At 41.4% G+C, this 14,902-nt stretch overlaps 1 protein-coding gene across 5 annotated transcripts in view; it reads left to right on the top strand.

Moving 5' to 3' along the window:
- LOC111706119 (twitchin) overlaps positions 1–14,902 on the top strand; it is a 41,023-nt gene that overhangs the window by 14,811 nt on the left and 11,310 nt on the right. For all 5 annotated transcript variants that reach the window (XM_023478896.1, XM_023478894.1, XM_023478895.1 and 2 more), the window contains 2 exons: positions 6–4,808; positions 4,946–14,750. In XM_023478896.1, coding sequence (XP_023334664.1) covers positions 6–4,808; positions 4,946–14,750 — 14,608 coding nt within the window. The remainder of the gene's footprint in view (positions 1–5; positions 4,809–4,945; positions 14,751–14,902) is intronic.

Raw genomic sequence — 14,902 nt, 5'->3', positions numbered from 1 at the left:
TTTAGATCCTCCCATCATTGACCGAGACTACCTTTACAAGGACAAAATCTGGACAAGGACTGGCAAAGTTTTGAAATTTGAGAATCTTCCAGTTGATGGTGAACCTGCTGCAAAGGTTTCCTGGTACTTCAAGGCAAGAAACCTTGCTGAAGACTCCAATGCTACAATCACAAATGTTGACTACTTTACCAGCATTGAGATCAAGAACACTGTCAGAAAAATGACTGGCATGTATTTGATCAGGGCAGTGAATGAGCATGGAAAGGATGAGGCTGAGGTGGAGTTTGTTGTACTTGGCCCTCCAGGTCCTCCAAGAGATCTTGAAGTAGCAGATGTACACAAAGAAGGATGTAGAATAAAATGGAAGCCCCCTGCAGATGATGGAGGAAAACCTGTTCAGAAATATATCCTTGAAAAACTGGATACTGAAACTGGGAAATGGTCTCCCTGCGGAGAAACTGATGGAGACAAGACAGAACTGGAACTCGGTAACCTTGAAACAGGCAAGAAGGTCAAATTCAGAGTCAAGGCTAGAAATGAGGAAGGAGATTCTGATTGGCTTGAAGGCCCTGATGATGCAGTAATGATCAAGGATCCTTTTGATCCACCAGGACCTCCAGGACTACCAGAGGTGACCGACTGGACAGAAAATTCGGTTAAATTAAAATGGTCTCCCCCTTTAAGAGAAAATGGTGCCCCAGTTACCCACTACACCATTGAGTACAGGGAGTATGGCACTGACAATTGGGTTGTAGGACCCAAAGTAAAAGCAAAGAAGTACCCAGATGGTGAGGTAAAAGATCTTACTCCTGGAAAGAAATATGAGTTCAGGGTAAAGGCAGAGAATAAAGCTGGGCTAGGTGAGCCTAGTGAGTCAACCACTCCTCACTTCATGAAGGCAAGATTTGCTCCACCAAAGATTGATCGTACCAATCTTGACCAGAAAGTAGTTAAAGTAAACCAACAAGTTGTTATTGAAGTTGATGTGTCTGGAGAACCTGATCCTGAGAAGAAATGGTTCTTCAATGGAGAGGAGATCAAAAGCACTGAGATGATTAAGGTAGCTCATAGCTCTTACCATACAAAACTAATGCTAATTCCTGCAAAAAGGAATATGATTGGAAAATACACCATCAAAGCAAAGAACAACTCAGGTGAGGATGAAGCAGATGTGGAAATAGTTATCAAGGGTAAACCTTCTGCCCCAGAGGGGCCTTTAACTCCATTTGATATTACTAAGAACAGTTGTAAGCTGAAATGGAAACCTCCTAAAGATGATGGCGGATCTCCAATTGAATATTATGAAATTGAGAAACTAGATCCACTGACTGGTCAATGGCTTCCAGCTGGAACATCTACTACCTGCGAGCATACTGTTAAACCATTGAGCGAAGGAAAGGAATACAAGTTTAGAGTGAGAGCTGTCAATAAAGATGGAGAATCTCCTGATCTTGAAGGAGATGAATCCATCATAGCCAAGAACCCCTTTGATCCTCCAAGCAAGCCTGATGCTCCTACTCCCTTGGATTGGGGTCCAGACTTCTGTGATCTCAAGTGGAAAGTGCCATCAAGTGATGGAGGATCTCCTCTTACTGAATATATCATTGAGATAAGAGATAAGGACAAAAGAGCCTGGAAAGAAGCTTTCAAAACTAAAGCAGGAACTCTAGAGGGCAAATGCTCTGCACCAATTATAGTTGAAAATCATGAATATGAATTTAGAGTTATTGCTTGCAATGCTGCAGGACCTTCAGAACCAAGCGACCCATCAAAAACAATCAAGGCCAAGATTAGGTTCATGAAGCCAAGAATTGACAGGAAAACACTTCAGAAGAAGGTTCTTCATGTTGATCAAATGCTAAGGATTGAGGCAGATTTTGTAGGTGAACCTGATCCCAATGTTGTCTGGTTCCTTCCAAATGGAGACAAACTAACAGCGGATGACAGATACAACCTAGACATCAATATTGAAGACAGACACACTTCTCTTGTGGTTAGAAAATGCACCAGAAAAGATACTGGTATCTACAAAATTACAGCCAAGAATGATCAAGGCTCAGATGAAGCAGAGTGTGATGTTCTTGTGGTTGGAGTTCCAGGAAAACCCATGGGACCTCTTGAGGTCTCCAACATCACATCCCATTCTTGCCATCTAGACTGGAAACCACCAAAGGATGATGGTGGAGATCCAGTAAAGTACTACATTGTAGAGAAAATGGACACAGAGAAAGGTGTTTGGTTACCATGTGGAGAAACAGAGGGTAAAACTTGTGAGTTTGATGTAGAAGGTCTGAATGAAGGCTGCTTTTATTTGTTTAGAGTCAAAGCAGTAAATGGACAGGGTGAGAGTGAACCTCTGGAAGCCGATGCAGCAATTCTTGCCAAGAACCCATATGATCCCCCTGGTCCTCCTGAAAAACCATCTATTGAGGATTGGGACAGAAAATGGGTGAAAATGAAATGGGAACCACCTCAAGATGATGGAGGTTCCAGGATAACTCATTATATTGTTGAGAAACAAGAGGAGTTTAGCTCCAAATGGATTAAGGCAATGGACACTGACACTGATGATTGTTATGCTAAGGTAACTGATCTAACTGAACATAGCAAGTATAAATTCAGAGTAAAGGCAGTTAACAGGGCAGGACCAGGACAGCCTTCTGAACCCTCAAATGAAGTCACATGCTGTACTAGAAATGCTCCTCCAATCATTGATAGAACCAACATGGATCCAGTTAGGGTGAAGGTTGGAGAACCCTTGAAACTTAACATTAAGGTTTCTGGTGAACCTGATCCAGATAAAACCTGGTGGCTGGGTAAAACTGAAATCAAATCTTCAATCCATCTTAACATCAACTATGAATCTCACAAAACAGTGTTCCATGTTGTTGCTGCTAAACGTGAGTACACGGGTACTTACACACTCAAAGCTATCAATAAGAACGGCAGAGATGAAGCTGATCTTGAGGTTCTATGTGTTGGACCACCAGATGTTCCCCAAGGACCAGTCATTTATGAAGATATCTTTGCTGACAGATGCTCTATTCTATGGAAGGTTCCCAAGGATGATGGAGGGTCTCCAATTACTCACTACATTATTGAAAAGATGGAGGTTGGTGATGAAGCTTGGGTTCCATGTGGTAAAACTAAAAGCTTGAGAATTACTATTGAAGGACTTGAGGAAGGTCATGAGTATTTGTTCAGAATAAAGGCTGTTAATGCTGAAGGTGAGTCAGGCTACCTGACAAGCTCTGATAGTGTCCTTGCTAAAAATCCCTATGATCCTCCAGGCCCACCAGGCAAACCTGAGTGTGTGGATTATGATTATGACTTCTTTGAACTTAAATGGGCCCCACCCAAAAATGATGGAGGTTCCAGAATTTTCAACTACATCATTGAAAAGCGCAACTCAAATGATGACACTTGGACAAAATGTGGAGAAACTAAAGAGCAGCTTGAGCGTGGAAAAGCAACTGGAGTTGAAGTTGGACAAACCTATAACTTCCGTGTTCGTGCTCAGAATGCAGGAGGTGTTGGACCTCCTGGCCCAGAATCTGACAATCTCAAGTGCAAGTATAAGGCACTGAAACCAAGGATTGACAGAAAATCCTTGAGAGAAATTACCATTAGAGTTGGAGAATCTTTAGATTTCAAAGTAGATATTCAAGGAGAGCCTGCACCAGACACTACATGGTCTAAGGATGGAAAAACTCTCAGTGACACTGAAACCAGAAAGATCACTCATAAACCCTATAAAACTTGCTTCTATGTTGATGAGGCCACTAGGAAAGATGATGGAATTTATCTCATTAATGCTGTCAATATGCATGGAAAAGATGCAGCAGAAGTTAGAGTTTATGTTATTGGCCCCCCTGGACCTCCTGAGGGTCCTTTGGAAATTAATGGAATTCACAAAAATGGATGTAAACTTCACTGGAAACCTCCAAAGGATGATGGAGGCTTGCCCATTGAATACTATATTGTTGAAAAGTATGATACTGATACAGGTATCTGGTCCCCAGTAGGAACCAGTCCATCTTGTGATATTGAATGCAAAGATCTTGAGCCTGGCAAGGAATATGAGTTCAGAGTTAGAGCAGTTAATGAAGAAGGAGAATCTGCAAATTTGAAATCAATGAAGCCTATCATTGCCAAAGATCCATTTACAGTTCCCATGCCACCAAGTGTTCCAGAGATTGTTGACTGGAGTGAGTCCCATATGGATCTGGAGTGGAAGGAACCTATTGATGATGGAGGCTCCCCAATCACTGGATATATTATTGAAAAGAAGGTGCGTCACAGCTCAGAATGGGTTGTTTGCCAGCAAATAGAAGGAAATCGGAAGAAGGGAAGTGTTCATGGTCTAACTGAAGGAGATGAATATCAGTTTAGAATTATTGCTCTGAACAAAGCTGGACCCAGTGAACCTGGTCAACCCTCAAGACCTAAGGAAGCAAGAGCAAGATTCCTTCCCCCAAAGATTGATCGTAAAAACCTAAAAGACATTACTGTCTCTGCCGGTGACATGCTTAAGTTTGATGCTAATATCATTGGTGAACCACCAGCAACAGTAACCTGGAGGCATGAAAGTGAACTTATTGATTCCAGAACAGATAAATCCATGATAATCACAAATGTTCCGTACAACACAAAGATGGTGATAAGAAGCTGCAGAAGGAATGACCAAGGACAGTACGAGATTTTGGCCAAGAACCAATGTGGAAAGGATCAAGTCACTGTAAATCTAAGAGTTCTTGACAAACCAGGACCTCCAGAGGAGCTGAAGACATCAGACATATGCTCAACGGGTAATTTTGTTAAAATTTTGTTCAAAAAATGATTACACTAAAAAAACTAGCAGGACTTTTCTGTTTTCATCTTGAAATTCCAAAACAATTACAATAATGTTATAGTAATAATAATAATGATTAATGATAATGTGTAGGCTGCAGTCTGTCTTGGAGAAGGCCAAAGGATGATGGTGGCTGCCCCATTGAATATTATCAAGTGGAAAAGATGGATGTAGAAACTGGCCTCTGGATTCCATGTGGGAGATCTGAAGATTGCCAAATTGTTGTCAAGGGCCTGACCCACATGAAGAGATATAAGTTCAGAGTAAGCGCAATCAATGAAGAAGGAGAATCAGATCCTTGCACCATGAAGGATGAGATAGTTGCTAAGGATCCCTTTGGTGAACCTGGTCCTCCAATTCATCTGGAGCTGGTTGACTGGGACCAGGACTCTGTTGATCTCAAATGGGAACACCCCAGAGATGACGGAGGATCTGAAATCACCAATTATCTAATTGAGAAGAAAGATTCATCTGGTAAATGGACAAGAGCCCATGAAGTACCTGGAACCTTTACTAAGTGCACTGTTCCCAACCTTACTGAGGGTGAAACTTATGAGTTTAGAGTCAAGGCAATCAATGCTGGAGGAGCAAGCCAGCCTTCTAATGAAGTTGGACCAGTAACCTGCAAAGCTAGAAATCTTCCTCCCAAGATTGATCGTACAAACATGAATGAAGTCAGGTGCAAGGCTGGAGAAACCTTTAGCTTTGACATTAATGTCAGTGGAGAGCCTATCCCTGAAAAGAAATGGATGATAAACCAAGAGGAAATAACTGTTACTGAAAAGATCAAGATTGTCCAAACTCATCACAACATCAAGCTTATTGTGCGTGCAGCAACAAGGAAGGAAAATGGAATGATGACATTAACTGCAAGAAACAGTAATGGTTTTGATTCAGCTGAGGTGCAAGTCACTGTTCTAGATGTACCAAGTGCTCCAATTGGACCACTTAGAGTTAAGAACATGACTGCAAGTGACTGTACATTGGAATGGAAAGCCCCCAAGGATGATGGAGGCATGGCTATTCAGTATTACATAGTTGAGATGTGTGATGAGAGTGCCTCTGCAAGATGGACCCAGATTGGGGAAACCCTGGGAGCTGTAACAACATATGATGTGCAAAGCCTTACTGAAAACCATTACTACAGGTTTAGAGTCAGAGCTGTCAATAAGGAAGGAAAGAGTGAACCTCTTGAAACCTCTGGTGCATATCAAGCTAAAAATCCCTTTGAAGTTCCATCCAAACCTGGAAGACCCAAGGTTATTGATTTTGATACTCCCTGGGTTGAACTTGAATGGGACAAACCAGAATGGGATGGAGGCAGTACAATTGCTGGATACATTATTGAAAAGAAAGACACTTACAATGCAAGATGGGAAACTTGTGCAAAAACTGAGGGAGAGGTTCCTGTTGGAAAAGTTAAGGGATTGGTTGAAGGTGTTGTTTATGAATTCCGAGTCAAAGCTTATAACAAAGCTGGAGAGTCTGAACCTTCTGATCCTTCTATTCCACACAGAGCAAGACCCAAGAACGCTGCACCAAGAATTGACCGAAACTCAATGATGGACATCAAGATTTTGGCAGGAGAACCTTTGAACATTAATGTTCCTGTTGATGGTGAGCCACCTCCAATGAAGACATGGACCAAGGATGGTTCAGGTCTTGATGATGGCATGAGACTAATGATACACAATGAGGAATACAGATCAACTGTAAGAATCAGTGAAAGTAAGAGGTCTGACTATGGTGTTTATCAGCTTGTTGCTAAAAATAAGAATGGAACTGACACTTGCACATGTAATGTCATTGTTCTGGATGTTCCCGGCCCTCCAGAAGGTCCAGTTGAACCCAAAGATATTCATAAAGACTACATGGTTGTTCACTGGAAATTACCTAAAGATGATGGAGGAAGTGAGATTAAGCATTATATTGTTGAAAAGCAAGACCAGGATAACATGAGATGGGTCCCATGTGGAGATTCCAGAAAGCTCTTCTTGAAGGTTGAAGGTTTGATTGAAGAACATGAATATAAATTTAGAATCAGAGCAGTCAATGCCCAAGGAGAGGGTGGACCTCTCATTGGACCTTCTGAAGCTGTTGTAGCCAGAGATCCTTACAAGCTTCCTGGCAAGCCTGGCAAACCATCTGCAGAAGATTGGGATGTTGACAGAATTGATTTGAAATGGGACCCACCTAGAAGTGATGGTGGAAGTGCAATTAAGACTTGGATCATTGAGAAAAAGAACAAGTTTGGACTATGGGAGAAAGCAGCAGAGGTTCCAGGACCTCAACCAAAGGGTTCTGTCAGAGGACTTACAGAAGGTGAAGAATACATCTTTAGGATAATTGCTGTAAATGATGCTGGTGCAGGTGAACCTGGAGAACCTTCAGACCCCATTACTGCAGAAGCAAGGTATGTTAAACCAGAAATTGACACTTCAGCAATGCAAGATATGGTTGTTCGTGCTGGACAGAGGATCAACTACACTATTCCCATCAAGGCTGCACCTAAACCAAAGATCATTTGGAGAATCAACAAGAAAGAAGTTGTTTGTGATGAACATTTTGACATTCAAAATCTCAGGCGTCAAACAATTTTAGATATTGCATTCTCGAAAAGAAGAGATGCCGGATTGTACTCTCTGGAAGTTACTAATGAACTTGGATCTGCCTTTGCAAAGGCTAATGTCACTGTTCTTGATAGACCTGCTGCCCCTGAAGGTCCTCTGAAACTATCTGGAGTTACAGCCTCTAGCTGCAACTTAGCTTGGGGGGCTTCTCCTGATGATGGAGGATCACCCATAACTCACTATCTTGTTGAAAAAATGGATCTTAGCAGAGGATCATGGGTTGAGGCAGAGATTACAACTGAGTTTAAGTGTGTGATCAGAAGCCTAGTCCACAAAAAGGAATACTTGATGCAGGTAAAAGCTGTGAATGCCATTGGAGAATCTGATCCACTTCCTCTGGACAAATCATTTATTGCAAGAAATGCATCAGATGTTCCTGAGGCACCTGGTAGACCATCTGCATATGATTGGGACAGAACCTTTATTGATTTGACATGGAATAAGCCTCTTAATGATGGCGGAAGTCCCATTGAAGGATACATAATTCAAGTAAAACCTAAAGGAATGTCTTCCTGGAGAGAATGCACTACCATTTCAAGGGATATTAACAAGGGTAGAGCTGATGAGCTAATAGAAGGAGAGTACTACCAGTTCAGAATAATAGCTTTCAATGCTGCTGGACAATCTCCTCCTGGAGAACCTAGTGATCCTATTCAAGCTAGACCCCGCTATCTTGCTCCAAAAATACTTACTCCTCTTACTGATGTTAATGTCAAGGCTGGAAACAACTTCACCATTGATGTTGAGTACATTGGAAGTCCAGATCCTAATGTTAACTGGTATGTTGATGGAACTCCATTAGTAACAGATGAAAGGACAACTGTTTCTGCCATTGCACCCATCACAACTTTCCATATTGTTAACTGCAAGAGGTCTGACACTGGAGATATTGTTATAAAGCTAGTAAATGAGTCAGGATCAGACAAAGGATCCTTCTTTTTCAACATTCTGGATGTTCCAGGACCCCCAACTGGACCAATTGAGTTTGAAGATGTTGACAGCAACTCTGTTACTATTTCCTGGAAAGCCCCGAAGGACAATGGTGGATCTGATATAACAAGCTATGTTATTGAAAAGAAAGATCTTGATCATGCTGGTGGCTGGGTTCCTGCTGTCAATTATGTTGCAGCTAATGTGTTTACACAGAGGGTACCAAGACTACTTGAAGGAAATCGCTATGAGTTTAGAGTCTTTGCTGTTAATGCCCAAGGCAGAGGAGCTCCAACTACATCAGATGAAGCTATGCCACAAGCACAATTTGATGTTCCTGGAAAGCCTGGAAGGCCATTTGCAGTTGATGCAGACAAACACTTTATCAAAGTTGGATGGAAACCACCAACACATAATGGAGGATCTGAAATTACTGCTTATGATGTTGAAAGAAGAGATATGCTTGGTGGAAGATGGATTAAGGTTAAATCTAATGTCACCAAGACAGAGTTCCATGATACTGATGTAACTGAAGGCCACCAATATGAATACAAGGTCAGAGCTTACAACAAAGCAGGACCTGGTCCTCATTCTGATCCTTCCCTTTCTCTGACAGCCCGCCCAATGAAGGCAGCTCCTAAGTTAGACATTGATGTTCTCAGCAAAAGAATACGAGTCAAGGCTGGTGAGGAAATTCATGTTCTTATCCCCTATGTAGGTTCCCCAATTCCCAATGTAGAAGTTTCTAAAGATGGAAAGTCTATGCACAGCAAGAGGTTCAACTGTGAGGTCAAATCTGAGCTTATTTCATTTTACATTGAAAACTCAAACAGACTTGACACTGGAGTCTACCAGATTACAGCGTCTAATGAATATGGAAAAGATACTGGAAACTTGTATGTTACTGTTGTGGACAGACCAAGTCCTCCTATTGGCCCAGTTGTGTATCAAAATGTTGAAAAGGACCAGATCAAGATTCAGTGGCAAGTACCAGATGATGATGGTGGTTGTGATATCACAGGTTATATCATTGAAAAGTGTGATTATGGATCAAATGATTGGATGTCATGTCCTGGATATGCAACTCACTGTGAGTACACTGCAAGAAGCTTGATTGAAGGCAAGTTATATGTTTTCAGAATTAGAGCTGAAAACATGATTGGTGTGTCAGATGCTCTTGAAGGAAAGCATGTTGAAGCAAGATCACCCTATGATCCTCCAGGACCCCCTGGTCAGCCTCAAATTGATGCCTATTCCCCTTCAAGTGCAACCATCACATGGAGCCCACCAACTGAAACTGGTGGAAGACCCATTTCTGGATACTTTATTGAAAAGCGAGAATTGGGATCTGAATGGATCAGAGTTAACCATTATCCTACACCTAACCTCAACTACATTATTCCTGGCTTGAGAGAGGGAGCACGATATGAGTTCAGAGCAATTGCCTGTAATGAAGCTGGTCCTGGACAACCATCAAGACCTTCTGAGCCCATGACAGCTGGTGTTCAAAAATTCCCCCCGGGACCACCAGATGGTCTGAACCCAGACAGAATCACCAAGAATACTGTGAGTTTGTCTTACAGGCCACCAAGAAATGATGGTGGATCAAAGATTAAGGGATATATCATTCAAAAGAAGCAGAAGGATCAAGCTGAATATGAAGATATTAATGGATATCCTCATGCAGACCTAACATACACAGTTCTGAAGTTGAGAGAGAAAGATGAATATTCTTTCAGAGTTTGTGCAGTCAATGACGTTGGCAGAGGTGAGCCTTCTCGCCCCACTCCCAATATCAAAATTGGAGAGCAACCTAATCAACCAAAGATTGATTTGTCTGGAATCAGGGATATCAAGGTCAGAGCTGGAGAAGATTTCTCTGTCAATATTAACTATACTGGATTCCCCAAGCCAACCGCTCAGTTCTGGCGAGAGGAAACAGAGCTTTCTTCTGAAGTCAGAATTGTTATTCAAGTTACTGAAGAGTTTGTTTCTATAATTGTAAGAAACTCTGCCAAGGCTGATGCTGGACATTATAGACTTAAACTTATGAATGACTCCGGATATGATACAGCCACTTTCCATGTAACTGTGTTGGATAGGCCTGGACCACCAAGAAAAATTTATGCCACAGACTTTGCAGGAGAATCTTTCAACCTCAACTGGTCTGCTCCTTTTGACAATGGTGGATCTCCAATCACCAACTATATTGTTGAAAAGAGGGAGGTTGGTGGAACTTATGCTAAAGTTAGCAGCTATGTGACCACTTGCTACACAAGAATACGTAATCTTGTGGTTGGGAAAGATTATGAATTCAGAATATATGCTGAAAATCAATATGGTATATCTGATCCTGCTGAAACTGATGAACCTATTAAGGCTAAACATCCATTTGATCCCCCAGGTGCCCCTGGACAACCAAGAGATTTGTCATCCACCTCTGATTCTATTACTATTCAATGGACAAGACCTAGACAGGATGGTGGATCTCATATTCTTGGATATTTCATTGAAAAGAGAATGGTGGGAGGATCTTGGACTAAGGGATGCCACTCCATGATTAATGATCTCACCTACAAGGTTTCAGGACTTTCTGAGAACAATGATTATGAGTTTAAAGTATCTGCTGTAAATGCAGCAGGACAGGGTCCATGGAGCGCACCATCTGAACCAATTAGATGTTCACCTGCTAAATGTGCTCCTAAGATTACTAGTGATCTAAGCCTAAGGGATATGACCATTATAGCAGGACATGAAATCAGCATTACTGTTCCATTTGTTGCATCTCCTCAACCAAAATCTCACTGGAGCATAAATGGATATGAAATTTCCCAGGATACAAGAATATCTTTGGAGCTTAACAGCTATGAAGCTAAGTTTTACAACAAGAAGGCCAAAAGATCTGATACAGGAACATACAATATTCAGCTTACTAATTCTGAGGGCAGCGATCAAGCAACATGCAAGGTACTTGTTGTGGATAGACCTGGGCCACCCCAGAAACCTATTGATGCTTATGATATCACTCCAGAGACATGCACACTCTCATGGAGACAGCCCTCTGATGATGGAGGTTCCAACATCACAAACTACATTGTTGAGAAATATGATGTCTCCGGAGGTTTCTGGACAAAAGCATGCAGCTTTGTCAGAGGTCTTCATTATGAAGTTATTGGTCTTGAGCCAAACAAGAAGTATAGTTTTAGAATTAGAGCTGAAAATCAATATGGCTTGTCTGATCCTACAGAAATTGATGAACCAATAACTGCTAAATTCCCCTTTACAGTGCCTGATCCTCCAGGAAGACCAAAGGCTGTGGCAGAAACTACTTCTGCTGTGAATCTACAGTGGGAGAGGCCATATTCTGATGGAGGAAGTAAGATTCAAGGTTATAGGGTTGAATACAGAGAGGTTAGTGAGGCAATATGGATTTCTGCAACTGGGGCATTAGTCAAATCCCAGACATATACTGTATCTGGCCTTGTCACCGGAAGCACTTACGAGTTCCAAATTAAGGCAACAAATGCTGCAGGAGACAGCAGACCATCTCAACCATCAGGATCATTTGAGCTTAAGGCTAAAGCAAATCCCCCTGGTCCTCCAGGTTCTCCCATTGTTACCAAAGTTGGCAAGAGTTATGTTGATCTTAAATGGTCTGTTCCTGCTTATGATGGGGGTGCAAAGATCACTGGATATATTGTTGAAGCTAAAGAGGGCAGTGGAATGTGGTATAGAATCAATGATTACAATATTACAGATCTATCTTATACAGCTATCAATCTCACCAATAACTCTGATTATGAGTTCAGAATCCTTGCAGTCAATTCTGCAGGTAAAAGCGATCCATCAATGCCTAGCAGCCCTGTTAAAGTACAAGAGATTTCTGATGGTACAGTTCCTGAGTTTGTAAAGGGACTTCACAACTGTGGTGTAGGATTAGGTAAGAGACTTTGTCTAGAGACTGAAGTCACAGGAAAGCCAAAACCCAGTGCAAGATGGCTAAGAAATGGAAGAGAGGTTACAGAACACCCTGGAAGAGTTAAGTTTGAAGAAAAGAAAACTGATAAGAGTTCTTTCTTCATGATGATCATTGAAGAAATTTGGGAGATTGATGATGGGGAATACTCCTGCCAAGCTTACAACTCTATGGGATTCACCACTTCCAGCTGCAGGGTGAAAGTTGGTGCTCCTCCTAGGATTGAATACATTCCAAGTGAATTACATCTGCCTGAAGGAGACAACACTAAGATCAAGGTGAAATGGTCAGGAGATATGCCATTTGTTGTCAAAATATTCAGAAATGGTGAAGAACTTGTTGATAACTCTAGAGTTAAGATGACACTGTTTGATGAGTTCCTTATAATTTTTATGAGAGACATCAAAAAGGAGGATGCTGGCAAGTATACTGTAAAAGTCTCGAATTCCAGTGGTTCAACTGAAGAATCTTTTATGGTTTACATTTCTGGACTTCCTGGAGCACCTATTGCACCTCTTGAGGTTTCAGAGATTACAAGCCATACATGCAAGCTTGCTTGGAATCCACCTGACTATGATGGAGGCTCCAAGATTACTCATTATGTTGTGGAGAGACGTGACATTCGCCATAATGAATGGATAGTCATTGCTAGTTTTTGCAAAAGCACAAACTTTGCAGTCCAAGGGCTTACAGAAGGCCAGGAGTATCTCTTTAGAATATTGGCAGCTAATGTCAATGGTACTGGACCTCCACTTGATGGAGTTAATCCAATCAGAGCTAAACCTCCTCATGATCCTCCATCAGCTCCCGGCAAACCTTCCATTGTTGCCGTTGGTGGTGACTTTGTCAATCTTTCTTGGGATAGACCTGAGATGGATGGAGGTTCCAGAATTAAGGGATACTGGATTGAAAAGAGAGAAATAGGACTTGACATCTGGCAGAGAGTCAATCAATACCTTCACTCAGCAACTCAATTCAATATCTCTAACCTTATTGAAGGAAGATCCTATGAATTCAGGATTTTTGCTGAAAATGACATTGGTGTGAGTGCAGCATCACCTAACTCACAACAAGTGGTTGCTAAGGATCCAGATGAGCCACAACCTCCAGAGATCATTGCTCCTTTGAAGGACATTGCTGCTATTGAGGATAAGGATGGTCAGTTTGAGTGCAAGCTCACTGGAATACCTAAACCAAAGGTTACATGGTACAAAGGAGCCCGAGAACTGTTTAATAGTGGTAAGCATGAAATTACACAGATTGGAACCAGTTACTTCCTTACAGTTAAGAATGTATTTGGAGAGGATGAGGATACTTATACATGCCGTGCATCTAACAGTGGAGGCACCAAATCATCAAAGGCAGAGCTTAAAATCAAACAACCACCTAGACTTAATGTTCCTCCAAGATTCAGAGACTCTGCATTCTTTGATAAGGGTGAGAATGCAGTTATTAAAGTACCTTTCACTGGAAACCCCAAGCCAAGAATTTCATGGAAGAAGGACAATGAGTTTGTTGAGAGTGGAGCTCACTTCCAAGTGAAAACTGAGGAACGTCATGCTCTTCTAACAATTATGGATTGCTCTAAAGATGACAGTGGTCCATATACAATCACTGCTGATAATGAGCTTGGAACCGATTTTGCTCTTATCAATGTAAATATTTCTGATCGTCCTGATCCTCCAAGGTGGCCACAGACTAGCCAGATTGGAACTGATTCTTTAGTTTTGGAATGGCAAGTTCCAAGCTGGGATGGTGGTTCTTCAATTACCAACTATGTGGTAGAAAAGCAGGAGCTTCCAATGACAAGCTGGTGTAGAGTTGGACACACTAGGTTTACACTTATGCCTGTGACTAACTTGATTCCTGGAAATGAATACAAATTTAGAGTTTTTGCAGAAAATGTCTATGGACGATCAGATCCAAGTGATGAGTCTGGAATTTGTCAAACCAAGGGAATTCTTAAGAAGAAAACAGCAAGGACTCAGTATAAGATTGACCCAGACACTGGAAAGAAGATCAGAGGCCAAAAATGTGAGGTTAAGGACTACGACCAATTTGTATTTGACATTTATGCCAAATATATTCCTCAACCTGTGGAAATCAAGACTCAGGATAGTGTATACGACCATTATGATATTCTCGAAGAAATAGGAACTGGTGCCTTTGGAGTTGTTCATAGATGCAGAGAGTTAAAAACTAGCCATGTTTATGCAGCAAAATTCATTCCGATTGGACATGCCATGGAGAAGGCTCTGATCCGTAAGGAGATTGACATAATGAATCATCTACATCACTGCAAACTTATTAACCTTCATGATGCCTTTGAAGATGAGGATGAAATGGTTCTCATCTTTGAATTGTAAGTAGCTATTTTTTGTGGTTGATAGTTTACTAACATGTGTGTAATCATACATTTAATGTGTGAGGTACTTTTCAATCTTTTTGTTTCACACAATACTATCAGAATGCAAAAATAATTAGAACATTAAAAGCATTTAAAACTTTCATGAA

This window comes from Eurytemora carolleeae, unplaced genomic scaffold (genome assembly GCF_000591075.1).
Source record: "Eurytemora carolleeae unplaced genomic scaffold, Eaff_2.0 scaffold713, whole genome shotgun sequence".
Classification (NCBI taxonomy): Eukaryota; Metazoa; Arthropoda; class Copepoda; order Calanoida; family Temoridae; genus Eurytemora; species Eurytemora carolleeae.
Note: the sequence above shows the minus strand (reverse complement) of the source record. Positions and strands in the feature narration are given on the sequence as shown.